The 27,868-nt window shown below is 37.9% G+C and overlaps 1 protein-coding gene across 1 annotated transcript in view; it reads right to left on the bottom strand.

Moving 5' to 3' along the window:
* SMG6 (SMG6 nonsense mediated mRNA decay factor) overlaps nt 1–27,868 on the bottom strand; it is a 147,916-nt gene that overhangs the window by 95,796 nt on the left and 24,252 nt on the right. Inside the window, exons 9-10 of the mRNA XM_072429141.1 lie at nt 26,947–27,008; nt 24,462–24,607 (exon numbers count right to left, since the gene is read on the bottom strand). Coding sequence (XP_072285242.1) covers nt 24,462–24,607; nt 26,947–27,008 — 208 coding nt within the window. The remainder of the gene's footprint in view (nt 1–24,461; nt 24,608–26,946; nt 27,009–27,868) is intronic.

Raw genomic sequence — 27,868 nt, 5'->3', positions numbered from 1 at the left:
ATTAAACGCAACACAGCAAGAAGTTAATTCTTTAGGAAACAGGACTTTATTAAAGTGGTGCATGGTTGTACAGTTGTCTCATAGTTCAGTATGCTACACAAAGTAGGTGTGCAAACATTTCAGTAGTGCAAACATCCACAAAAACCTGCAACAGAAGATTCAAGGGAAGAGTTTTAGGGAAGATTGGACAATCAAGAATAAGGAAGACTGTGAATCTCTCAATATGTAACTGAATGGCAATGAACCACCTTGAAAGCATGTGACCAGGAAGTTTTTTGTGCTCTATATATCTGATGTATGTAAGAATATTTCAGCACAAACCTATTGATTTTTCTTTAGCTAGACTTCAAGAACCTCAGGACCATTTCTAAATGTAATGCTATAACAATGCATTACTAAAGCTTTATTTTCAAGTTTTAATACAAATCCTTTATTATAATTTGCAAGAAAATTACTATTTTGCACATCATTTTACTTTATTACCACAAACAGCAAAAAAGTCAAGAATTTTCTTTGTCCCTCAACGTAAAAACTATGAAGGCAAAAAAACACAAATTCAATGTTTGGAGACAATACAGACATAAGAATATAGCCAACATTTCTTCATTTTCATAAATATATAAATATAAATCTGTTAAAAGCAGAATCCTCATGCTACTGTATGTGGTATTTCCCATACACATGAAGGGAACAGAAGTGGACAGAGCTCCTTATCCAGGTAACACAGGAGGATAGGCCCTTTAACAGAACAGCTTTATATATTATGAGCCAACAGTCCTATACATCATATCACAGCTAACATGCATACAATCAAGATCTTTCAATTGATGTTGGTAGCTGGGCAACCCATCTTGTGTTCACATGGGTGGTGGCAACAGCGGATTGCTGCAATGTCTGTTTGGGCTGTGCATGAGTTCAATCCTAATATTTTTTTTGACTGGATTGTCTCTTCAATAAAGCATTCTGTTGCAATGTTGACTAAACATTAAAATGATCACAATACTACAAATATGATCCTTTTGTTCTAGTATCATAAATGGAGAGTAACACCAAGCCCTATTGAACTATAGATATGGGGTGATTCCAACCACCTTTACAATTTTTTCTTCAGGTAATAAATCTACCTGAGCTAGGGAAAGGTTATAAATTATCAGCTCTTCCCACCGATCTGAGACACATTCTCTGGTTTCTCAGAGAACATTATACTCATGGAAAACATAAACCAACTGTCGTCAATGTTGTCTGAAAGCAGGAAGCGGGCGGTGAGGAGAAAGCTGCCATGTGGCCGGATGCTATGTATTTCTAATTAGTGCTATACATCTTTCAGCAGAGAGGGCCCTTTCTCTGGGAAACACAACACACTGCCCTTGTTATTGTAACTGTCAGAGAACGCTTGCATAGATAATCTCCAGGAAAGGGGATAAACACGTCCCCTTGCCAATGAGTCTGCTAAAAGGTACAAGGCAGCACTGCTCTCAGTCATAATACAGCAGAGGAAATGACACAACAGACAATGGAAGGAAAAGAGTGAACGATGCTGACCGGCAGACGTGTGTAATACACTGAGCAGTCAAAGGGGGAGCTACAAGAGAGAACCTACTGAATACTAAAGAGGAGAGGGTCAGCCAACCTTCAGGCACGTCAGCAAGTGTGAAAAGGGCAGTATAAAAAAAAAATATTGAATAAAAAAAAGGTAGGGTTTGGAAGAATAAAATGTGTAATTAATGGCAAGTAAATTATTTAAGACAGTGACCACTTAAAAGGTAACTGTATAAAGAAACATGGGAGCCAGTGTTCTCCCCAGCCCCTTTTAGCTGGGTGTACCACCCAGCACTTTTCAGTAACCACTTGGCTGTTTTTGGGTGATTACTGAGGAGTTGAGTCCAGTACAGGGGCTGCCACCCATCTACAAATTCTTCCCACCCAGCTTAAAAATAAGTTCAACACTGGTGGGAGCATATTTTATGTGCTCTCCAGAAGATAATTGCAGAGGGTTACTTCCTTTTCTCATTACCAATTAGAAAGAAAATTATGGTTATATGTAATAATTTATGACAAATCCATACTATATAGCATGTATAACTACCCTGCGCTGTGAATTAGTAACAGGACAGAGATGAAAACAATATATGTTTATGTGCATTTGATGACTTATATACTGAATAATCAATCAATACACTTCACTTTTTGCATGAAAAACCTATGAGCCTCAAACCTCTTTCTTTCCTGTCTATTCATTTATACTTAAATACCATATAGAGGTGGCTCAACATATAAACACATTCATATAGTGAGGAGGAGTAAAAACCCTTTCTATACAAAAGATTTGTTGGATGTATACACCAAATAGGTGTTCTAATAAAAAAAGTCCTACCCTTCTCAATGGTCATGCAACAAATCTGGTTAAATATACCGGATGTGGTAAAAATCTGACACCAGCAAGAAATTAAAATGATATTTCCATTTAATGACCCAGACTGAACAAGCTTTGTTCATCTTCATTATATGGGGCTGATAAAACTGGTAATTTACAGGACAAAGATAACACAGCCAGGTCAGCTCAAGCAAAGAGGACACTTCTAGAAAGATCAACAGGCATTTTCTGTCATTTTTAAAAATGTTTGTGGCTTGAAAATAAACAAAGCCACAACATCCAAGGTCTAATAGGCTCCAATATATAGATTTTTTTTATTTAAAAAAACTTGGGTAGTTACACTTAAAACAAAAAAAAAACAAAAATTTCTGCTTATATAAAGACTTTAATTCTAGAGACTGTGCAGAAGTACTTAAAGCTGAACTCCAGCCTTACCTTCAGCCTTGTACAGTTGTATAAGCTCCTCACCCTTATTGAAAATGCTTACTCTTATTTTTACTGCATATGCAGGAATCGGACTGTGTACTCTGATCTGTGTACCTTAGAAGACACAATTCAGACAAAGCCTGGTTTATTTTCTGGCTGGCAGATATTTAGCATCATCTAGTCCTACACCAAGCTGACAGTCCCTACACCCCCTTTTTGTTGGGACACATATAGATAGCTTAATACTTTTCATGAAAGCCTAGTAATACTTTATATTGGTTTAACTAATGGAATTGAGCATTTTTAATGCCTACATTTTTAAAAACCTACTTTGAAGATAAACTGGAGAAAGACAATAATAAGTCTATTTATTAGCACATAAATACAACACTGGTATAAGTCTCGTGCAAAGCACAGACAAGGAGGGGGGATAAGAATCACAAGAAGTTGGTCAGCTGTGCTGTGGTGGTCATGTGCTTGGATAAAAACATGTTAAAAGGAGGAAAGAGTAACATGAGCTCATCAAACTGCTGCTACTCTATTTACTATCCAGTCACAAGGACAAAATATTTAGGTGTTAGTTAATCCCCGCCTATTGTGTGTTACTTCCCTCACCGCTTCGATAGTAAACTCTTCAGGGCAGGGTCCTCTCCTCCTCCTGTGTCACTGTCTGTCTGTAATTTGAAAGCCCTATTAATGTACAGCGCTGTGTAATATGTTGGCGCTATATAAATTCTGTATATTTTTATTAATAATAATAATAACACATCAGATTAAAAACAGGTCCACCTACCAGCCAGAAAGGAAACTGTGTATACCTCTGAACTAGTAAGACAGAAAGACATAATTATACGTTAAGATGTATTTAAGGTATTTAAACACTTGTCTGAAGATCAGCTTTAAGCGTATCAGAGACCAGACAGATATTTGTAGCCAGTAAAGTCTCAGAGTATAAAAGGTAAAGTAAAAAGATGTGTAGCAATATCTTTATCACATCATTAAAAAAAACAAAACCTTACATTAGATCAGAGTTTCTTTTTTCTTAAAGTAGGAGTGCCTAGGAGAATCTTTGATGGATGTCATTTTCATGCAGAGGAAATTTTAGGAAAGTACAATACATTTGCAAAGCAACAAACCTAGTTTTAGAAAGTCTGCATGCAGGAGCTTCACGTTTCAGATGACGCATATATCCACCACGCGTCAAAACGTTCCAGTTAATCATGAGAACAGGCAGTGAATCCAGCAGAATGATCCTGCCAAGTACCCAGTGGGAAAGGACAGACACTGCTCACCTAACAGCACCTGTAAGTTATTAGCTGTGCTTTATCTCTCAGACACATTGATGGTTTCATGCATGAATCAGTCCACATTCAGACAAAGCCCTGGCAGAAAATCCCACTACAACTCAGAGGAAGTGGGCAGCCCAAACACCAGTCTGTCTGACACACAGGAGCAGACAGATACCCCGTACCAACAGCTGGAGTTCCCAAACAAGTCATATACCCCAAACCACAACACACGGAGAAGTGGGGAAGACTTCCAGTATCCTGGCACAGTAACTATGTAAATAGACTGCTCCCTGTTGAAGGCTGCCACCTGACAGACGGCCACAAAGCAGACGAGGATGACCAAGTGTTTGTCTAACTATAAAGCAACATTTGATGACAAATGTCTATTACATTGAAATAGTTGTAAGAAAAGAACTAAGATTTTAACTGTACCTAAAGTGTAACTCCACCCAAAATGTAAACCATGGAAAGGGCTAGGGTAGTAGATTAGGGTGCATTTAAATACCCCTTAAGGTATTTAGTCTTCACTCCCCATCTATCAAGCAAAAAATGCATTTTTTGTCTAGCGCTCAGCTTTAAAGATTAGTACTCCAACTACCATGCCCAGTTGTATTTTGTTCAGTTTCATTTCTGTATACAGGTAGTGCCTGGGTTACATACAAGATAGGGACTGTAGGTTTGTTCTTAAGTTGAATTTGTATGTAATTCGGAACAGGTACATTATTTTAATAAATGCAATTAGGACAGATGTTTGTCTCAACATATTATTAGGCAGCTTGGTGTCAGTTACTGTATAAAATCCTTACTGTGAGCTAATAACAAACAAAGCAAAAAAAAAAAAACATTATGGAACCTAGGCATTCATTAAATTCTGGAGCAAGCTGTACTTTGAAATGCAAAAAGAAACAACTTTTTTTGCATATCAAAGCCCCCTCTTCAAACGTCCGTCCTGCACACAAGCAAGCAGGGAAGACCCATTCGTATCTAGGAGGCGTTTGTATGTCTGATGTCTTTAACTCTACCAATATACATGAAAACTAGGGCACTGCATTCTCCTCATATTGCCTTGGGCTATAAACATTTACATACACAGCATTATGTTCCCATTTCTGTCCAACATCTCCCAAGTGTGATGTACGAGGAGAACATTAGATTGAAACTCTTACTGGCTCAGAGATTTAAATACAGTCTAAGCAGACTTTTTTACCCAGTACACATGAATGAATACTTTAACCTGTCCCATATTCACATTGTACATACAACTGTACCAAAAAACATAATTGGCAAACTTTTTTGGCTATGTAAGAGAAATCTTTACAAAATTAGGGGAAGTCATCTTAGATAGTTGTTACTGGAGCACGTGTCTCCATTGGAGAATGTATCCTTTTCATTATCATAATACAGTTATTTATATAGCGCCAACATATTACGCAGCTCTGTACATAGTCCATAGTCATGTCACTAGTTGTCCCTCAAAGGGGCTCACAGTCTAATGGCCCTACCATAGTCATATGTCTTCAAGACAGTCTAAGGGCAGGGAAGCCAAATAACCTAACTCCATTTTTGGAATGTGGGAGGAAACCAGAGTACAAGGAGGAAACCCACGTAAACAAAGGGAGAACCTGCAAACTCCATGCAGATAGTGCCCTGGTCATGATTTGAACCTGGGACCAAGCGCTGCAAAGGCCACCATGGACCCTTGCCTTTCTGTTAAAAACTCTAAATAGTAAGATTTGCCATCACCTTTTTTTAATTCCACTCTTTCAAATTGACTAGTTTTATTATAAAAGCAAGATAGTTTAATTTCCCTGTACATCTCACCTTCCACACAAGAAGCATTAGACGGTCTAGCAGGATTTTAGTAGTCCATCCAAGGCAATCAATATCAGGGTCCCCTTACTGACCTGATCTTCAGGATAGAGCGATCCTGTGTGGCCCCCTGTTGTCACCCTGCCAGATGCCATCACTTGCGCTGCAGCGCTGGTTCTTAAATAAATTAGTATCTGCAGATGTGACAGCAGTAAGTGGTGCTGGTACGCCTTACTAATGCCGCTATTCGTTCTCTATGGAGCGGCATGAGAAAGTAATGAACGTGAATAAATATATGTGAATATAGCCTTAATCTACTTCAATACAATATTTAAAGAAAACCATGTTTATATCCAAAGCAACAAAACGATGTGTTGTAACTGACTACAAAGAGATTTGTATGGATACTGACAGTTATAGGTAAGTTAACCCTGCCAAAAAGTCAGGCGCTAAAAAAAAAAATATTCATGTTCTTTCCCATGTCAAAAAGTTGTAAGGTATGTGATGTGCATGGCAAATATTTTTAAATATACAAATGCAGAAACTAGCTTGGCTGTTGGGGACAATAGAATACGCTTATTTTTCTCCAGTTTTCATACAAGAGGCCCTATGACTTGTTGCACTCACTAACAGCTCTTTCTACACTGATGTCAGAGGAAACAGCTGCATTTAGAAGGAATCCCTCATGACATGATAAAGAGGTTGGACGGAGAATAAGACAGATAATACAAATGAATGAACTTTTCCCACTGCCAGAATCATATGTGGATAATGCCCTGCAGGTGACCAACACACCACAATCCCACATATCGCTGTATAAACTCAGAAATGGGAAATACAAAACAGTCTTTTGGGCGCCATCTAAATATTATTTGTAAAAATATGCATAACAATGAGGGGGGAAGTTACAAACCCTCACAAACTTTTAAATCAAAAGTATAAAAAACCAAAATAAAAATCTCTAGATAGGAGATGCGAGCTGCTGCAGTTACATGAAAAAGTACTGGGTAGCACGATGTCTGGGAAGGTATTTTTTCCTTCACAGCTTTTAAAATGAGGTCAAGTCCATCAAATATACTATTAGCACTTGAACTTGTACTTGTCTATACTTGAGTTTTCTCTGTGCCTCTGAACAATCTACTGGTAATCTGAAAACCACTTGCCTGGGAGCAAATGATTATAAATTTGCTGCATCATAATAGGAATAGGGTTTTCCTGGACCATAAAGTATCTAAAAGATGTTTCAGATATGAGAAATGTATTTGCATACTGTGAAAATTCTCAACACCACAAAAAAAAAAAATAATAAAATCTCCAACAGGTACTGATTGCAGACAAATATGATCGATCATTTCTTGAGCAGAAAGTTAATTTAAGCTACATTCAGTCCAGTGCTGGTTACAGAACTAAAGGAAAGCAGTGAAAGTGATGTGCCAGCTGCAAGAAAAATTCTGCATACAACATTAGAGCCGCCACTTCATTCTCAAGACTCTGGCTACAGCGGATGACAGACACTTCACACCTATAAAAGTCATCAAATATGTGAAAATTCTAACTGAAAGAAACAGATCTGCTGTGATCAGCAAACACACTTGATATAGAAGGTCCAGAGCTGACATTTCAACATAGCTTAGAGGAATTTTATCAAACTGACCAGCATTTGCAAGGACACTGTGCTCTGTGTGAACTACAGGCTAGCGTGTGAATGAGGGCCAGTTTCCTCAATTAACACTCTCTTTCAGTTCCTATTGCCCCAGGAACTGAAACAGGGGAAGAACCCTAAACCAGACTGAGACTCTCACACCACACAAAGACACGGTGAGAGACTGATAGAAATGACTGATGTAACTGCCAACAACTGCTATTGCCTAGTGACAGTAAACACATCACAAGCTGGTTCCTCAAACAGATCCACGTTCTAAAAAACCCAAACGTAGTATAAACAGCAGGGAGCAGATGGCCTGCTGTATCATCATATAATAATATGATATATCCACCTGCAAAGTAATTCTAAAGACTAACTAGATGACATCTAGTTTGCTAAATAGCAATTTAAAAAAAAAAATTTTTCTTTTACTTTAATTTTAGATCAATCTACTGCTGGCCTGCAGCCACTTCCTGTCCATATGTACTAACTGCATTAGCTGGACATCTTTGCTTTAGACAAGTCTAAGTGTGGAAGTGACAGGGTGAAAAAAAGAAAGGATTAGGATACATTTGTCACATTGATAAATAGGATGATTACCTGGGTTTAGGGTTTTGCATTCCCATATTAAGACAACATTGCATTTTTGTGACTGTTTAGATCTAACAAAGCATACTTGTTTGGTTATTAGTTCATTTTCAACATCCACCTAATATAAAATAAAGTAAAAGACTCCCTGTTTGTCAATACAGTATTGTTGACCTTAAAGCGGAAAGTTCTACTTCAAAATCTGGCATCAGGCAGGTCCTTATTGAATAAAGGGACAGGTGATTTCCCTTCTGCAAGAAATAGAGATATACTTACATGTTTGATGGATGTTTATCTGTCAAAGTTCACTGACATGCACAGAGATGATGGAAGAAGATGATGCCAGCAATGGAAAAGGTACAGGTGAGTATCCCCAGGGTTAAGTTACACTTTATATAAAGAATTATCTAGAACACAACTAACATATTTCAGCTCACCAAATTTTACATTTCTTTCTCACCTGGGGATTCTGTATGTACAACTACTACTAAGTGACACCATATGACGTAGACGGTAAGCTCGATCTATAACAGATGGTTATATTGTTCTCAGGTATCTCTGGGGGTACCTGAACAAATAAGACTGCAGCACAAGTAGGAAGCAGATAAAATCATTGGGCAAGGACAACCAGTATGGTTTGCAGAAATCTGATAAAAAAAGATTTAAACATAAGCAAAGTATAATTTAGGTTTAGGGTTACAGACCCTTTAATGCAATGTTTTAATACAGGCAGCCACCTACAGAGAATTGGCCTTAGGTACATTTGGGTATCAAGGTAACTTTATATCTGTTTTTGATTTGTTTTCACATCCCATTTTCCTATGTTTCCCTAGTCATTAAAAAAAACACAACACTTTATTATAAAAAGGTACCTTGTACTTTTAAATATGAGGTTTTCTTATAACTTTGCTATCCAATGTTATATTCCTGGATTGGTACTTTTGTCACTTAGGCATAGTTGTAGGTCTGCATCCTCTGGTTACACAGTACAGAGAAAAAGTTTATTCATTGCACAACTACAAAGGGCAATCAGCAGCGGGTTTACATTCGGACCGTTTTAGGACATTAGATTATAAAAAATAATGAATAGAGCCACCAGAACAAGAAAAGTGGAGCCATTAGAGCGGTAACTTGTAAAGCTGCTCTTGTTGGTTACCTTTACAAAAAACATTTGCATATTTGATTACAGTCTATCATGACTAAAACATTACTACACAACCACCGGGAGCTACAGAAATATGGCAGAGGTTCAGTGATGTGTGTTTTAAGATCTTTGTACATTTGCTGCCTCGCTTGGCCCCAGGCATTTTAAACACAATTTAGCATCAAGTAAAACATGGCACTTCTTCGCTGCACAAGGCCAGCAATGAAATGCCAGTGCCAGCATCCCTGGAGTAAAGGCTGTTGTGCACATGGCCAGGGCAGGGCTGAAAATACAGACACATCCGAAGGAATGAACTTTTCCTGCCAACGACAATTACAAGGCTTTTTTATTTGTGGCTCTTATTAAGTGCTGCTTTCTTCAAGTGCCAGCTCATAACATCTTGTGATAGAGCATGGCACAAAAAAGGCTGGCATGCTGCGAGTTAGAATTTCACAATTAAAATTCCCCTGGTAGATTTTTCCAGCAAATGCCAAGGTCTGCTGGATGACCACAGTGGCTGCAGACATTAACATTTTTACCGTTTATCAGTACAGGAAAGCTAATTGGAAATGTACAACCTGTTCTTTTGTCCTTGTCAATCCAAAGAGAATTACATATGCATGCATAAACACAGTAAATGTCATATACATGAACACTGGCCCATGCTTTGTCTACATAAAGACTGTGAATACAGAATAACATATCAGTTTATTTGCTAGAAATGCTCTCAGATTTAAGCCCTATAGAGGGCTGACAACATGCAGGATTTTTATGGACTGAGTGGTATCAGCCCTGCCCAGTTTTATTTTGCTAAATTACTCAACCATTCTTGCTCCTAAATCTTTACAATATAATGGTTCATATATTTGCGATCCAAAGTAAGAATGAGAAAGGCTCTGTGAGAGCAAGAAGACATCTAAATACATATTCATAGCCATCCTGTGAGCTTTTCAGAACAGTTGTGATTCCAATAGTATAATTAAAACTGTCCAAAGGGAGTACATAAGACAAGTTTATTGTTAGCGTTTATATTAATTTAAATCCAAATGGTACTTTTACATGGAGTATTCTACCTATACAGAGCTATCCTTTCTACCCCTCTCCCATTCCCAATCCTCTCTACCAACAAAGACAACATTTCAAATCAACCATGCAAAGAAATGGCACACTTGCCAGTATAAATGTGTTATGGTAAATACAGAAATAAAAACATACAAATATGCACATGGATGTACATCTGTTCATATATTTTTAAATGTTCCGGGAGCCAGGAATAGGCGGGTGCTCTAATAATTAGCTAGAAATCGAAGGAAGGGTAAAGTTAGACCTTTCCTCTGGTTGTAAAAACTGGTAGGCAGAACTTAGTAACAACCAGCTAGATAAACACACACACTTTTTAGGTTTTATCTAGGGTTATTTTTTTTTTTATTGTTTTCTATTTATACGCAAGTCATTTACCTTGAAACGGGAAGTTAAATGAAATCTGCTAACAGGAAGGGAATCTCCCATTGGTCATCTAGACTGGAATATTTTCCCCTCAGATCTTGTTCTGAGGAAAAATCAAAGTCTGTAATTCCCTTACTTTCTTAAGCAGTCATAAGTACAAATAGGATGAATCTTCCCAAATTGGTACAAAAACAGCAATAAAACCATCCAGAATCTAAACTCTCCCACTATTTAAAATTAAAAGAAAAACTAAAAAGAGAGAAGAATTTGATGGTATGTCAATAGAGAGCGCAAATCAAACTTTAGTGTGCCAAAAATTGGTAATTTGGGTTGTAAGTGATTCTGGATTACTTTGCATGACATAACAAAATAAAAAAGTGCAATCAATACAGGATGTCTGTTTCATATTCTTATTACGGCTGCACACATCTTATTGAATCATGGAATTTGTATGTAAGGATTATGTTTTGACATCAAAGGTGTTACACATCTACAAAAATCCGAAATAAAAGCTTATGTCAAAGTGTAAGTGGGACAAAAAAAAAATTCATAAACAAACATGCGGTACAGTTCTGCAATCCATTATTAATAATGTACTGACATAATAAGCTGGGCTTATGAAACCCACAGTAAAGTCTAAAACTGTCCCTCAAAAGGACTGACAATCTAATGTCCCCATCATAGTCATATGTCATTCACACAGCCTAAGCAATTTTCCAAAGAGAAAATCATGTAACTGAACAAGTTTAAGCCCTTTATTCCATGCTAGTATACAAAATCACCCCAGAAATGCAGCCGATATTAGGGACCGACAACATACAGGACTTTAGTTGACTTCTTTCAGATCTTCATAACATAAGTGGCATAGTATCTATCACTATGGCATTTAAAACCTAGGGGCCCAGGCTCAAATCTTACCCAGGACATTATCTAAATGCAGTTTGCATGTTCTGTGAGTGTTTCCTTCATTGTAGCCTGGTTATCTTCCAACATGGAAATACAAACTGGCTTCCCTTCAAATTATCCTTAGTCTCTGTAATGAATTTTGGTAGAACTTTAGATTGGGAGCTCCTCAGAAATCGTTGCATGACTATGATTTTTAAACCACTGAAGATGACAATTAAGATACATTTATATTTAAAACAAAAGCCAATTATTCTGCAGACTAAGAAGAACTATGATGCTCTTTGAAAAAACACAGAATGGCTCTGAATTTTTGAAAAGAGTTTTTTTTTTGCAAATATCTAACAGATAAAACAAAATACTTCCAAAAGGTATATAAAAACAAACCAAAGATATTTGACTTTTCATCCAACATGCCTTCAATGCTGAAAACATCTCCGATTAACCTCAGAGCTATAACATTGTGGTTATCTTGGCACACAAAATAAAGAACAAAAGGGGTGCAGAAAAGAAAAGAAAAAAAGAAAAAAAAAATCCAACCCATCTAAAAGGTCAAAATAAACCAAAATGAATATTCCAGGTTTCAGGAGATGCCACCAGAAAGATTCTCCCACCAAGTTCTTATGTATAATATTTTGTATTTATATACTGGCAACAAAAAACGTGGCACAGGAAGTTAGATGAATGCAAATCATTACGTACCACAAAGCAGCTGACTGGCTAATATTGCTGCCATTACTCGTCTTGACTATTGTGATGTTTCTGGCACTATGAAACCAGAGGACCCATCTTTCTGGAACAAATGTGGCAAAATCTCTGCAACAGAGGCTGTGACTGCAAATTCTACCTGCTCATTCACAATTTGCAGAATGCTACAGGAGACGCGGGACTCTCGCTTTCCTGGAACAGCAGGAAAAGGACACACTGGTCCTGAGACAAAGAAAGATGCTTTAACAAACTAGTAATCAAAACTGAATTGTGTAGACTGACCTACTGATTGCAAGTTAAAATATATATACATACATATATATATATATATATATATATATATATTTGCAATCTCTTCAGTGTGCGTGGAAGTGTTCAGTGTAAAACAAGGTGTACAGGCAGCGGCCAAGGGTATATGCGAGCACATACATCAGCACAGGAAAATAATTACATACATCTACACTTTGACCGAATGACCCAGATCGATACATAATAAAGAGTAATGGTATTTCGGAAAGAGCCAACTTTTTTTTTTCTTTCTTTTTTTTTTGAAACCAATTTTGTTTTCCTGCTAACAGGAGAGGTTACAAACAGCCTGGGTGAGAGGGGAAACCAGAACAGCTCGGAGAATTGAATACTACCTCAAATCTCAGGGAGAGGTTTATTTTATTAGTTCTTAATAAATATCTTGCAGATTTCCTCAGGAAATACAGCAGATCACATGTAAAATAGTTTGGTACTGAAGTCAACAGTGTCAACATCTGAAATCTATTAGGGCAAAGCCACAGCAGGGAGATCAGCAGGCTGAAAAACTTCACTGCGCTGAGGCGGGGATGAGAAAGGGAGGGGGAGGGCAGGAGGGAGAGGGGGGAATCTCACGGCCTTCCAAATTCTTCGAGAGGTAAAAAAGTCAGCCAAGGCGCAGAGAGAGAAGGAGAGATCCCACATCCTGCCGTGTGCTGCCAGCGATCTGAAGTACCCAGAGCAGAAAGAGGACATTAATTCCATGTCTGGCCCCAGAGGGAAGCAGGGGGGCTTGGAGGAGAGGGCAGGGTAAGTGGTGCTGGCCCCATGCCACCCCCTCCTTTCCCTCTCTCCTGCCCCCCTTTCTATAAGACATGTTTCAATGCAGACAGAAGTAAACCCCAGCAGACAGCAGCTCACAGCCTGCCAGGGCTAAGCAGCAGCTGCACCACGTCTGACTCTACTATACAGATGTTTCTTACAGCATCACTTCCACCTTCTCCCTTTTTTTTTTTAAAGGAGCAACACATCTGGGAAGGAGGGCGATGGGATGGAAGGTGGGGAGAAGGGTGAATGCTTTGTGGAACCTCTTTTGTTCGGGGGCCCGGAATGGGGATGTACAGCTTGCCAACAAAGTCCAGAGGATGATGAATATAATCTGTCACCGCAGCTTCCAGAACCAGCTTAATGTCAGGGGTCTGACATGCAGTCTGCGGAGAGGGGCTCCGGGCTATGCTGTGTGTCACTTCAGGGGGTCATCCCCCACCCTATAGCACTGAAAACCACAAATTCATGCCTGTTACTTGCATTTAACACATATTGAATCAATCAGAATAATCATCTTCAGAAGGCAACCTGCTGCATCTCCGCACTACTACCCTCAGTGTACTCCTATTTCATATGGGAGTTGTAGTAGAGAAAAGCATGCTTGTTAATGTAGGAAGACAACTGTACAAGATGGCCATTTTGTAATTAGTTATAGTTTCTTGTAAATACAGCAGAAAGATATTTGCTCCTAATGTCCTCACACTCAAACAGAACTAATATTCTTCTTTCACAAACATTTGCAGTACTTTTACCTCTAATTGCCAACTATAATCATTTCTACATTGCGTTATTTGAATTTTGCATTCCATTTATTGAATCACCACAGACAGGATATGAATAAAGAAAGAAAAAAGGCATACAGAACCAATAACTACTCCCTACTAATAAAAATGGTTTTAGGTACACTTGCAATCAAACGAGGCCAGCATATTATACATGAAATTCTTTAAACCATAAAGATCAAGCAGACCCATCCCATCCTTGTCATTTGTACCTAATCTATCCACAGTGTACACATGCAACCTATAGATCTCAGCAACTCAATCTATAGATACAAAAAATAAAGAAGAGGTGAAAGTCAGGGTTTTTTGGCAAAAAAAAGTATGTTACGTGTATTATATCGAACATCATATACAACACATAATTTGTATAATATGCAAGTGAACAAGGGGAATCAGTCAATGCTAAATGCATTTAACTGTGAATTGAGACCTTTTCACTAGACAAAGGAATCCCTGAGTACATATACAGCCTAAACGATGCCAACGTCTCGTATCCCAAGGCGTTTCACCTATCGGCTTCCTTGGGGGATCTGCCAGGAACATTATGTAGTTTTGGGTGATGAGAAAAAAGTTTAGATGGGGATTTCAATATGATGACAGAATATGTGAATGGATTTTTGCAGTACTGGCAGACGGAGGTGTTGCAAGCATAAGAGACAAGAGTGCTATGGGTTGCACAACACCACAGAGAAGAGAATACCAAGTCTGCAGGATACCATGTCTAGCAAATACACAAGCGTATAAAAACTGATTCTTCAGTTGGCCTTTTGATTGACTGCTCAATTATTAGAAAATTGAGTAACGAAAACATCCTCATGCATATTTAAAATTTTGGAGATATTTGAAAGGCTAATTTTTTCACAGAACTTTATATAGTCATGTCACTAATTGTCCCCAAGGGAGGTTCACAACCTAATGTTCTTAGCATAGTCATAATATTTATTATTTTTATCCTTATATTTATTACTCCATGCAGATAGTGTCACAATAATTCTATCACAATAGAAATAAAGTATACCTAAATAAAATAGGTGCCTGCCTAATTCCAAAACTGTTTTTCACTATTACTACAATCCACCCTAATAAACCGTGCCAGATGGCATCTTCCTATTTAATGACAATGTCAAAAATGAAATCACACTCACTGACAGAATGGAAATGCCTGACGCTTATTGCTGAACGTAGGAACGTCAGGCCCATTGTAGTACCAAGGTAAAACAAGTTTCAGAGAGACATGGGAGAATTCAGGCAAGCAAATGTAGTAGCAGGCATCTTGTCAAGTTACAGGGGACACAGAAGCTAAACCCTCCCAAACCCTTGGCTCCTTCAGACTTCAGCTAGCATGGGCAAGCAGAGAAATTATTAACTTTTTTTTCCTGAAGTAAAGTTTAATTCAAATGTAAAATGTGCAGACAGGGTTGCATTGCCATTAAAGAACATTGGCAAACATTCTCCACACAATTTTGAATTTTTGCTATGGGCAGCCTACCTTAACAGTGTTGATAAAATCAACTAACATGGTGGCTGCTGACCTTGCCAACGACTAACTTCCCTCTCATCCTCTAACCCTCGATAGCCACCTTGGTGGACAAACTGCGCCATTTGGCAGTATTTGCATTGTTTTTCCTCAGCAGAGATGAATGGAAAGGCAATAGATACACCAGAATCTACCATTGCACAACAAACATACCCAGCTAGATTTTTGTTACTGTACGTTTTAAGAGATAGGTGTGATGAACATGGATAAACCAGTTGAAATTTGAACATTTAACAAAATCCCTCATCTATGCGGACATCTTCCCATCTTTAGTGCTATCTGCCATTTTTAAACCAGACACAGTAGATATTTCACCCACCTAAAGTGCAAATTTAAAAAAGAGATTCACATGTTTTTAAGTGGTTTGAGCATTTGAGGGTAGTTAGTGGGAAATTTTTAGCCGTTCGATCGAAGTAATTAGAATTATAAAAGATTAAATCAGAAGGAACAAATGGCTATGCTGCCCAATTTTTTGAAAGCTGCAGAAAGTTTAGTATGTAAGTTTGTACTTTATCTACCTATAAGGCAAAAAAAAAGGAAAAAAAAGGAAAAAAAAAAGGGAAATTTTAATAACATTAAATGGTAAAGGGTCATATATAAAATATTAGTTTCTTAGCTAAACATAAAGGAGTTTGCTTTCCAACAGGATTTGAGCTTAGAAGCAATGCTAGAGGAAACCACAGATAAATTTCATCCGTCACCTGTGCTTACTATAAACTGAAACAACCACACAAAGCACCAACAGGAAAAAACAGCCAGTGACTGTGCAGCTGCTTGGTACAACCCTCACCACCGAATCACAACTGGTGAACAAACAGCAGAAAAACATCCAACAATACAAATGCAATCAAGAACATTACATTTCAATTCTAGTGAAAAGTTTTTTTTTTTGTAAGGAATCCACCAGCAACCGTGGTATGCATCCTGTGCAATAAGTATACAGATATTTTTCTTCAGACCCTAGGAATTAGTTATTTTATATTTACTGGTGTCATGACTGTATTAATAATACCTTTATTACTATTCAACACAACCAAAATGTAATGCTGAATATATTAAAAGAAAAAAAAAATTCAGAACAAAAAAACCTGCAATTTGTTCTAAGACCATTTTTAAAATTAGAAGCAAAAGTCCTTTTAAAGTTATCTGCGGTTACAAAGTGAAGTGGACATCTTATCGATCTACCAGTATTTATGTAAAGCTGTGGACAGAACATGAAGCGACTGACATGCTACTGTATTACCCACTAAAACTTTTTATCTGCTGTATCTTCCCCACAGAACATTAATATATAGTTGTATACTGCAAAGCTATATGCGGTGAGGGCCATTTTCCCACAAGCACGGTCAGTTGTTACTGTCCAGGCCGAATTTACATCCCTAACATAGAGATAGCCTTCTATGGTCAACCTAATAAAGAGATAGCCTACAGAACATTTCTTGGTTTTGTGAAGGAGGGGGACTAGAGCGAGCACCGTATGCAAACTCAAGGAGAACATCCCACCCCCATTCAGTTAAATACAGTATTTTCATAAAGTACATTTTCAGTTCTTGTAAAAATTTAGCTACAATTGATGAATGCCTATTTATAATTTTTTATCAAGGTTTTATACCCCTGGTGCCAAACACAAGGCCCCAGCTTTTGTTGTACAGCCCTCCATAGACTGTGTCTGCCAATTGATGGGCACCTGCAGAGCTTTGCTGAGCAGAAGCAAGACTCAGGGTAATGAAATTCAACATCTTTCCAACCGGCACAGAAGTCAACACCAAGTGGCCAAAGTGAAGAAATTTCCCCCTACCTAGTGGGAGGAAGAAGAGCAGGACATGAGACAACGGATGTTAATGTAGAGGTAAAAATAAGTAAAAAAAAACCCCCTGAAACTGTACACCAATGATCCACTGTTAAGGGTACTGCCATGGACCCAAATGCTGCAGGCTAATATTATGTCCTCCAACACCAATGCTGAGGGTTAATACATTTACTAACACCAATGCTGGGGAAAATGGATGCTGTTAGTAAAGCAAACACCAGCACAAATGCAGTGAGGTTAGGTATTGCAGTCACAGATAATGCTGGCAGTTGTGACCACAGGGATCAATGATGACCACAGTTTTCTCTTCAGTGTGTTTTGCAGAACATTGCAAAATCTTAACAAAAAAAAAAGAGTTAGAATGCCTTACAGTTAATTACCATTATTATTGCATTTCTCGCTTTTACAAATACCTAAAGGATAGGAAACATCAGTTTTTACACTTGTGAGAAAACAATTAAAAAAAACTAAACAAAATACAGCTTTCTTCAAGCCCTGGGATTTCCCAATTCAAAAGCAACCATTCCAGAATGTCAGGATTGTGCTACAAGCTATTCTGGTTACCTAGAATACATTTCCTAGAATGCTTTATGTCAGACAGCCAAGTACCTGTAGTCTGGCACTGAAGCCGCCCGTGTATCTCCTGCCAACACAGGTTGCCGCCAGCAGAATGTAAGCTTAACTGCTAATTATTAAATAAAATACCAACCCAAGCATATCCACCTAATATTCACTGTCAAGTCAAATTAAGTACATCTTATCCTAAAGATACAAGACTGAAAATGATAAGAATTTATGTTTTAGGTTACTGTATTGAAATAAAGGCAAATTTTAACCGCCAATGGATTTTTAAGTTAGAGCAGCCAATAACCTCTCTTATTCGGTAAGGTGACTAAATGTTTTGGTCTGGAATTAAATCTTTATGGGCCCGGGGCACCACTATCTTGAGAAAGGCTATATTGTTAATTCACTGTCCAAAGAGAACCTGGAGGGAAAGACGCAACAGCTGCTCAACTAGGTAGATTAAAGGCTTGGCCACAACAGGTAAAGAAAATGACCACAAGCATGGTTTGCAGGCATAAGTTTGGTAACTGAACCATAACCTCACCACCCATACGAGCTAGTTCTGTAAGCTGATCAGAAAAATTATTGGACATCTGTTTAACAGTGCAGAACGAATCTTTAGTGTGATAAAGCAAAATATGTATTGTGAGTGCAAGATCTATATGTGGAAAAATAAATTTAGAAGGCAGATCACGGAGGAAGGGGGGTCCTTATAAATAGGCTAGTAATCTCATCATTAACTGATAAAGTATGGCCACTTACATCTGTGCAATTACCAGCTCTTGGTCTTAGTTCGTATTGCAGACTTTAATTGACAACACGACTGGCTAGTAAAACTGTTTGTCTACCTCTGTCATGTACACCTACCACCAGTAACACCTGGATCTAGACAAATCTGTACGGGCCTCAAAGTGGCCAAAGGTTTCTATACTTAAGTCAATTCATCATTCCCTCAAGAGCTTGGTAAGGATTATACCAGTAAGGATTTCACCAATAAAACCACTTTCAACATAGTTATAGCATAACAAGAACTAGTGAAAGTTGGCAAACTCCTGTGGGCCAACCAAATATCTTCATTTCTAAATGGACAAGAAGAGATGCATTTGGAAAGCGAGTTACCAAACTCACACTACCAGTTTACCTTTTGGGTTAGCTCTTCGGAACCATAAGGCCGTATTACATTTTTTCTTCAGGAAAAAAATTAAATGGATTGTGCTACTAAGGCCAAAGTTATTTTTGGAGGAGGAATATGTCCTGTCATAGTTTGTACTGTAGCACATCTCCCTATACTGCACTAGTGTGTGTTTTGTAGATAAGGTGCCATTTAAAACCAACAGCACCACAACTCTTGGAGCAGTAACACTTTTGCATTCCACTACATGGAACCAATAATATCTTATCGATTGTGTGTATGAAGTACCTGTCGTACAGCGCATGACAGCATCATGATATTTTTTCTCATATGCTACTGTGCTGTGAAAGTAAGCTACAAAATATTTTTTTTTAAATATTTATATGAAAAAAAAAACAAGATGAATATGGTATAACCCTGATCATAGATATATCTTTTCTTAAATTGCTGCTATCTGCTAAACTGCTTTAGCTAGGTCCTGAATTCCCAAACAATTTGTCTACCTCTGTATGTCATAAATTTAGATTTGACCCAAAGTTTGCCCTGTATCATTCCTTTGGGTTCAGATGATTTTTTAAATTGTGCTTCTACACAAAAATGTAACAAATGTGCTTTACAAATAAAAAAAAAAAAAAAAAAAAAAGAAGTACAATGGCACAAAGACAAAAATTTATCTTTATGACTGGGGCCACTTTGGAGCGATTTCGGAGCGCTGGAAGAATTCTATCACAAGACAGCTCTGAAGATCACTCCAAGCAGCTGCATTCTCTCCCTGCACAGAGGAAGCCAAATGCCAGCACTGGTATTCATGTGACCGAGAGCAGCTCCATATCATGCTTCAAATCAAGGCAGCCCTAATGACACACAGTGCTCAGAGCTAACAAAGAGGTAAAACAGACACTCCACACATGACAGTCTGAGGATTAAAACCTGGAAAAATAAGAACCAGAAAGGAGTTGCCCACTCAAGCTGTGCTCATGTCTGCCTAATCATGACAGCAAAATGACAAAACTGCTTCCTTGCTTTCCTCATCCCCTAGATGCACCAGAGGAAAAGTTCAGAATCATTAATCCTTAAATAAAATAGGGGGGCTTAGAGCTGCTAGGAAGAAATTAAATTACCATGACTAGCTTGCATTAAAAAACCAGCAAAACAAAAGAAGAGCTGTAGAAGTCCTACAGTGAGTCTGATACCCACACTTTGACCACGGTGTAAATCAAGAAGAATTGAGAAGAAAACTGAATAAGGCTGCAGGGAGTGGTTACTGCGGGACAATATAACTACAAACTGGTTTTAAACTGAACAACATAAAAAGTGATTATTATTAAACAGAGGTCACTTAAATTTCTATTAAAAAAAAAAAAAAGTGCGCACACATTACAAGTGTATGCAATTTATTATTATTATTACACAGTATTTATATAGCACCATCATATTACGCAGCACTGTACAAAGTCCATAGTCATGTCACTAACTGTCCCTCATAGGAGCTCACAATCGATGCCCCTACTATAGTCATATGTGGTTAATGTAGTCTAAGGTCAATTTAGAGGGAAGCCAATTAACCTAATTGCATGTTTTTGGGATGTGGGAGAAAACCCACGCAGACACAGGGAGAACCTGCAAACTCCATGCAGATAGTGTCCTGGCTGGGATTCGAACCCAGGACCTAGCGCTGCAAAGGCCGGAGTGCTAACCTCTGAGCCACCGTGCTGCCCGTTGTACTCTATTTCTAGTAGTGCAGCTAGGGAAAAACGATGATAAACCCCTTTATAATCCAGCAACATAAGAACACATTTTAGTGGCGTAAGGAAACTGCCTTATGTTTTTTCTTCCGATATAAAATTTAGAGGGCCACAAGGAGCACATTTATTTTTTTTTCTTTAATGGGCCATAAAGAACAGTGATCTCTAACAGTTTCATGTAACATGTCTACTATGCAAGGTCTATAGCTTCCAACCATCTCCTGTGCAAACTTATATATAACATATTAACATAAAAGTTATGCATGTCCAAGTTTTTGTTCATTCTGGACAGGACATGCGCTTGAATTGTGCTGCAATACACTAAGATGGAGCGGTGTGAATGGGCCCAGACAAGGCAGAAAAAAATACAGAAAGGTTAGATTCATCAAAATAATAATGCTGTTCTACTGCCCATGATGTGTAAATTCTCACCACTTTCTGTCTAATAAGTCACATTTCCCCAGTAGGAATAAGAACACCAAAACACAGCAGATTTTACCCTATACTACATTAAAAATGTACACAAAAATAAAAAAATACTTCAGCTGGGCTTTAAAGGGTCAGTCCTGCCAACAATTTTTCACTTACTAAGCTCTCATCTCTTGAGGAGTGTTTGAGATCTCTGTACTTCAGTTTACAGATCCCCCACCCCAGTTGTCATATGCTTTATGATGGATCTCAATCATTCTGCAAATTTTTTTTGGAAATTTATAGGTAGGAAAGTGCAAAAATCTCTAACGATTTCAGAACCAAAATTTGGAATAAAATGCTGGAATTTAAACATTTCATTTCTCATGTTTACATATGAGAATAGCATATAAAACACAATTCAGGATACTTAGATTAATTTATACCAGTCTTCATCTACTTCAACAACCTATGTGTAATTTCACAGACACACCCATATTTTAGGAGGATTCTAAGGGATTTAAACCCAGGACTGCAAAATGTACTACTGTGGACAAAAATTGTTTCACTTGTATAATAATATAATAATGGAAAGTAGAAAACTGCATTATTTAAACACATCAAAACAGTGTGGTTTGTTTTTTTGATAAGTCTACACAGAACTTGTCCCAAAACTTAATGCATTAATTCAGAGGACCTCCAATGCAGAAAATGAATCAATGTTATTTCTCTGGTCGAAGCATATACATTGCCCGTGTAATGTCACAGCACCTGAAAAATTCTACCTTAAATGTGCTGGTCATTTTTGTGTCATGTCTACATATGTCTATATTGTGAAGGAGCAAATAATTAGGGCACCTGTTTGAGAAGTGTACAATAGGACATTATAGTGACAAACTAGATAAGTGTTCTTTTTCTTATAGTCGGTAAAATATAGAAGTGTCATTTACAGATGTACTATCTGTCTGTCCACACAAAAAACAAGGGCAATAAGCTGTAAAATATGAATTCCAGTTTGCTGTGCAGCAATTGAGCAGGTCTAATTTGGCAGCTGGCAGCCTAAGTGCAGACAGTAAACACCAGCTATGCTTAGTAGCTGGCAGTGCTACTGGGAACGGCTGCTACAGTAACATTAGCATCTACACACGTGTTTGTGCATGCGCGGAGGATTACACGCCAATTATCCCGCGCTCTTAAATCTCTCTGCATTGGGGTCTTGTTTCACAGCGGCTAAGAGGAGGGCATGGTGGGGAATCCACAGAATGGAATAAGGGAAACTTCAAAGGCAGAAAAATAACATCAAATGCCAAGATGAAACTTTAATGTTCAACATTAACATACTTCAAAATACAAGTAAATAGTCCATGGTTAATGGTAAACTATACACAGTTTTCAGCAAAATAAAATTACCTCCTCTCCTTATCCAAAAAAGAAAAACAAACAAAAAGGGTTACAAAGATGCTGCAAGTACTCTAAATAGAGCATCCTGCCATCACCTCCTGCCTCATGTACAGGTATATATAAGAAACAAAGTAACAAAACATTTTACTAACAACATCTGCACATGATGGAAGTCTAGCTTGCGCACAAAATATGTTATGTAATTACTGCTCTGTCACTAAAGTTGGTTGTTAGCAAATTTGTGCCTATATCTAATCATATACAGAGAATTAAAATTATTTAAGGACAAAACTATGGGGATATGATGATTAATATTGATGGCATTAAATGAGCTAGGGCACACATGCTGCACTCCTCTCTGAAATTTAATAAACAGTGGGATCACTTGATATGGCTTTTATGACTATAATTACTTTATCCACAGCTCAACCTACATTGACCTTGTGGTCATTGGCAAGTATGCCTCTTACATTGCGGGGCAGTGGTTAGACCGTCTCCCTTACAGATAACCAAAAAACTCATTGGCATCACTTCATCTAACCTGAGAGTCACAAATGGATCAATGTTCAAGGAACCTCTAGCAACCTCTGGAGGAACCCTGGTTGAGACATATTACTCTAATGATGAAGCTCATGACATACAGAATGTAATTTTTATTTAGGAACCTACAGATACTTGGATTTACAAAATGGATATATTAAATAGAAACAAGACTCATGACCTTATGTGTGAAATATTTTAATTTTTTGTCCTAAAGCAATCAGTGAAAGTCCTTAAAGGACTTGTTTGTACATATGTTCTTTATAAAAAAAATATTGCACATGTACAGTTCATTTAAAATTTACCACTTGCTACCAGTAAGTGTGCGACCTGGCCAATGCCTCATTAACTCGCCTGGTCCTTTTACTATTAAGTTGTAAGCAGATGAATTGGATCTGCTATTCAAACACATCTAAGTGAAACAGAGGATGAACCTCTTACCTGGCAATATGGCTACATATCAAGTTTCATTCAAAGTGTACAGCTTCTGCTGCGCTTTCTTGGCTTTCCTAATATCATAAAAGTACATCTGAACATTTATTTAAAAAATAATTTCTTTGCTCAAACAAAGAAAAAAACAAAAACTAAAAACACACAGAACTCTCCTATCACTGTTCCATCACAGGCTGCCGATTGGGTTGGCGGGTTTCCCTGGCAATCACTGCTCAGCTGTGCATGCGCAACTTAACAGCTAGGCAGCGATCAGGCAGTTAGGACACAGTTACTGCAGAAGGGACAATAATCGCCTGCCTAATTGTGTTTTTTTCAGAATGGGACTTTAGTTCCCCTTTAAGACTGAACTCTAGTAAGCTGGACATGCTATTGGCAATGCCAACCAGATATCAGTGTGTGAGAATATTGAACAGAACCACAATGTAACTTTAGCTGCAATTACCGTAGTGCCTGAACACTCACTTAGGTATACACAATAGGTATTGGGCATACTAGCTTGTTTAAAAAATAAATAAATTAATGTGTGTATACACTTCAGAATTTGACACAATAATCACAAACTCTTGAGTAAGTTGTGATATCACATATCTGTTATAATCCTCACAGAAATCAACAAGCAGTACTTTATATATGACCGTTCTTTTACTTTCTATGTAAGATTTAAATTAAAAGGAAAAATATTGTACCTTTGTTTTGAGAGTTGTTCACAGAAAACATGTTGATGGCCATAAGCTGTAACATCCTTGTGCTGCCTATAGTGCATGGGCTATGCTGGAGCAAGACTTTGAATTCCTTTAAAACCTTTTCAGCAACCACATGGAACGTTTCCATCCTGTAACAAAGGAAGATTCAAATATTAATTGTTCCTAATGTATAGAACAATTGACAAAAATCTAACTGCGTGCACTGCAGGGAGATATAATCATGTCTTTAGATTAATTTACTAACCAAGTAAAAATACACATTTTTATAAATCCATAAACATCTGAGTCAGAACAGCAAAAATGGAGAAAAGGGGATCAGGATAGGTTTGACAGAAGGAAGGAGCACAGGGATAGTCTGATAAAAGTACTTCTGTTTCATTGTTGGCAAGTTACAGCCTTAGATGGGTCTTAGACTAATGTTTAAATGAAATAAAATCTAGGATTTTGTGTTGCTCCCTGGCAAACTATTCCATATCACAGAGTTGGGGAAACATGTTAGATTTATACACCAAACTAAATGACAGATTATATTGTAGTGTTATATAAAGTAATACTATTGACCGACCATTGAACAGTTGGCCATATCACCCAACTTTATTGTAGCTGTAACTGGCAAATATGGTGAAGTCCAGTTACAAAAAGAATTACAAATTATAATATCTAGCTGCTCAGATTGAATGATCTTCACTGGATCTGATTGCCAAAACAAAAGACAAGCTGATTACCTACTCAGGCACAAAAATGTTTAGGTACAAACATGGTTGACAAATCATGGATACAGGGGAAGCTATAACAGCCAAGTTTTACATTCTAGTTCACTTTATTCGATATTAAATTAAGATGTGTTGGCTGTGTAATTAAAACATAATTGTCAGCAGCAGTGTCCTGCACCCACTGGCTAGACAACTATATAGTGATCTATGATTCATCTCTGTGGTGACAATTTGTGTCTGGACACACAGTCTCAGTTAACTCAAGACACACAGAATACGGATTCATCCCCAGAGACAAAATTTCTATATCCATGCACAGTGCAGCCTCACTAGTTCACTGACATCCAAACCATCAATCTGCAGGCATCCAGATTTTTTTTTTTATTTTTTTTTAAATAAATCTGTTCTGAGCAATTGGGAATGTCATTGTTACTACCATTTGAAGATGATAGAAAGCTGAATATTACAATGAACCACTGGCATCAACATTGTCAAGTCCAAGTGATCTGGAATGAATGCAGAGATCAGCACTCATTGAAATTTGAAAGTGGATGTAATAAAGCAAGAGAGACAACTGTGACACACAGAAGGGGCACTGGCAGAATAAAAAGTACCAGTGGCAGGCCCCATGTTTCACTCATAATAATAGGGTTTTCACGGCTGTTACTAGTGTTGATGTGTGGGAGAAGCTGCAGGATACTGTTGGCACCATGCATCACAGATGAACAATATCAACAAGGATAGGTTTATACTCTGTCCAATAGCTTATACCATTTTAACATAGGATTACTGCTGGTCTCCCTGGCTGAAAATGGTCATTCCTTGTCAATGGGTAACTCCAGGACCTTCAATCAGGTTCCACTTTTGTCACGTTTGTCCATGTTAAAGAGATTTGTTCTCACTTCTTTTCCAGTGACGGGGCACCAGGATAGAAAACGTACAGAAATTACCCCAACAGGATTAAACGCAGCAATAAAGTTGCCTAAGGGTCTCAATCCTTCCCACATCTAAAAAGCTGCAGCAGATCTCTCATATGGTCTTTTGAAAGTATATGGATAGTACATCCCTTTCTGACAAGCAAGCATCTGTACAATCATGTGCAGAGATAAAATACCGAATTTGCTTTTAACTCGTTTGGATAATTTAGGTATATAACCGTTTGGTGCAAATATTTTCAACCCCTTTAGTAAGTTAGCCTTCAATTGCCGATTTCCTGTTATCTGAACCATCAAATACTGTCCACAGAGCTAAAAATGTGAACTATAAAAGGAATGATAGGGAAACCCCGACACAATGGAAGGTCTAGATGTCAAATTATTGTCAAAGAAATCAGTTGGGGCATTACTTCCAGATCATAACATGAAGGATGAGGACAAAGCAGTGTAATTACTACTATAACCAACCAAAACAAGCACATACCAGTTATTCTTGCATGAAACTGCTTTAGAAAAAAAATACAAAAACAAAGTTGTGTGCCATAGCTCTCAAAAAGGGACAGCGAACCATGTGCTATGAATTAGATCTGTATGTTCATGGAATTACTCAAGTCATTTTTAATAGGGGTGGGGATTTGAGGATCTACAACACAGGATCCCCAGGCCCAGCTGAGAACATCATTCAGTGGGGATGTCAAGGGAGTAGTGAGGGCACTTCACCCACTGCGCCCTCAGCCATAAACACAGCTTGGCTGAGAAGTTCACATTCCAGAGAGATGCATAATGTCGGAAAATAAGAGACAGATCCAGCACACTTACCCAATCCTGGTGAAGAGTTTCCCCTGGGCATGCAGGAAGCTGAGCAGGAAGCGTTTGTTCAGCTGCATGGGAAAGAAAAAAAAAATGAGTAAAGAGAAACAATAAAACCTTCGACATTCTGGGAAAGGAGTGGAGTCCCGGGTGCTGAAATAACCTGGCCTGGGGATGTGGGGGCGAATGGCTGGAGATGGGAAATGAATGACATGCCCTAAATCTCACACACATGCTGGGATGGGCACATGCCATTCTAAGGAGCAGAGCTCAGGCCGATTCTGAAAAAAGCCCTCTGCTGGATATTTTGTGAATAGAAAGTTAGTGACAATCATTCATAATGTGCAGTACCTACGTCAATAAATCATACAATATTATCTGTATTTGCTGCTGCTTGTTCTGCTCACACATTACCAATACTTATAACTTTATACAAGTAAATAAAAAACAGCAATCATTTTTAATTCAGTCAGATCCTAGGTAGATACTGTATGTCTTTCACGCATATGTGTGCTGATCTTCTAAAACAAAATGAGCCATTAAAAGACCTAATAAAACAAGGAAGGAAAAGAAACTATTACATCAAATTAAGATACAAGCTATTATAAATACATATTTCCATGTGAAATTATTTATTCTTTTGATGGCAGCAATCACAATTGTTGCTTTGATTGTACAGGTTATACCATAAGCACTGTAAGGGGAAATGTAGGATTTGTTTTACCCAGAAAAGAAAGGGATGTCCTTCCACCACAAACATTGTAAAGATGTAAATCTCAACTGACAAGTCGACTGTTTTTCTCCATCAAATTTTCACAACCACTAAAAAAAAAATCAAGCACCGTTGGCAAGCCAATGAAGTACCGAGTTACAGTAATGTGACCAAGAAACCAATACATACAGTAAAGAACACCTCCAACCAGAACTTTAT

The sequence above is a fragment of the Pyxicephalus adspersus genome, chromosome 1 (assembly GCF_032062135.1).
Source record: "Pyxicephalus adspersus chromosome 1, UCB_Pads_2.0, whole genome shotgun sequence".
NCBI classification, from domain to species: domain Eukaryota; kingdom Metazoa; phylum Chordata; class Amphibia; order Anura; family Pyxicephalidae; genus Pyxicephalus; species Pyxicephalus adspersus.
Note: the sequence above shows the minus strand (reverse complement) of the source record. Positions and strands in the feature narration are given on the sequence as shown.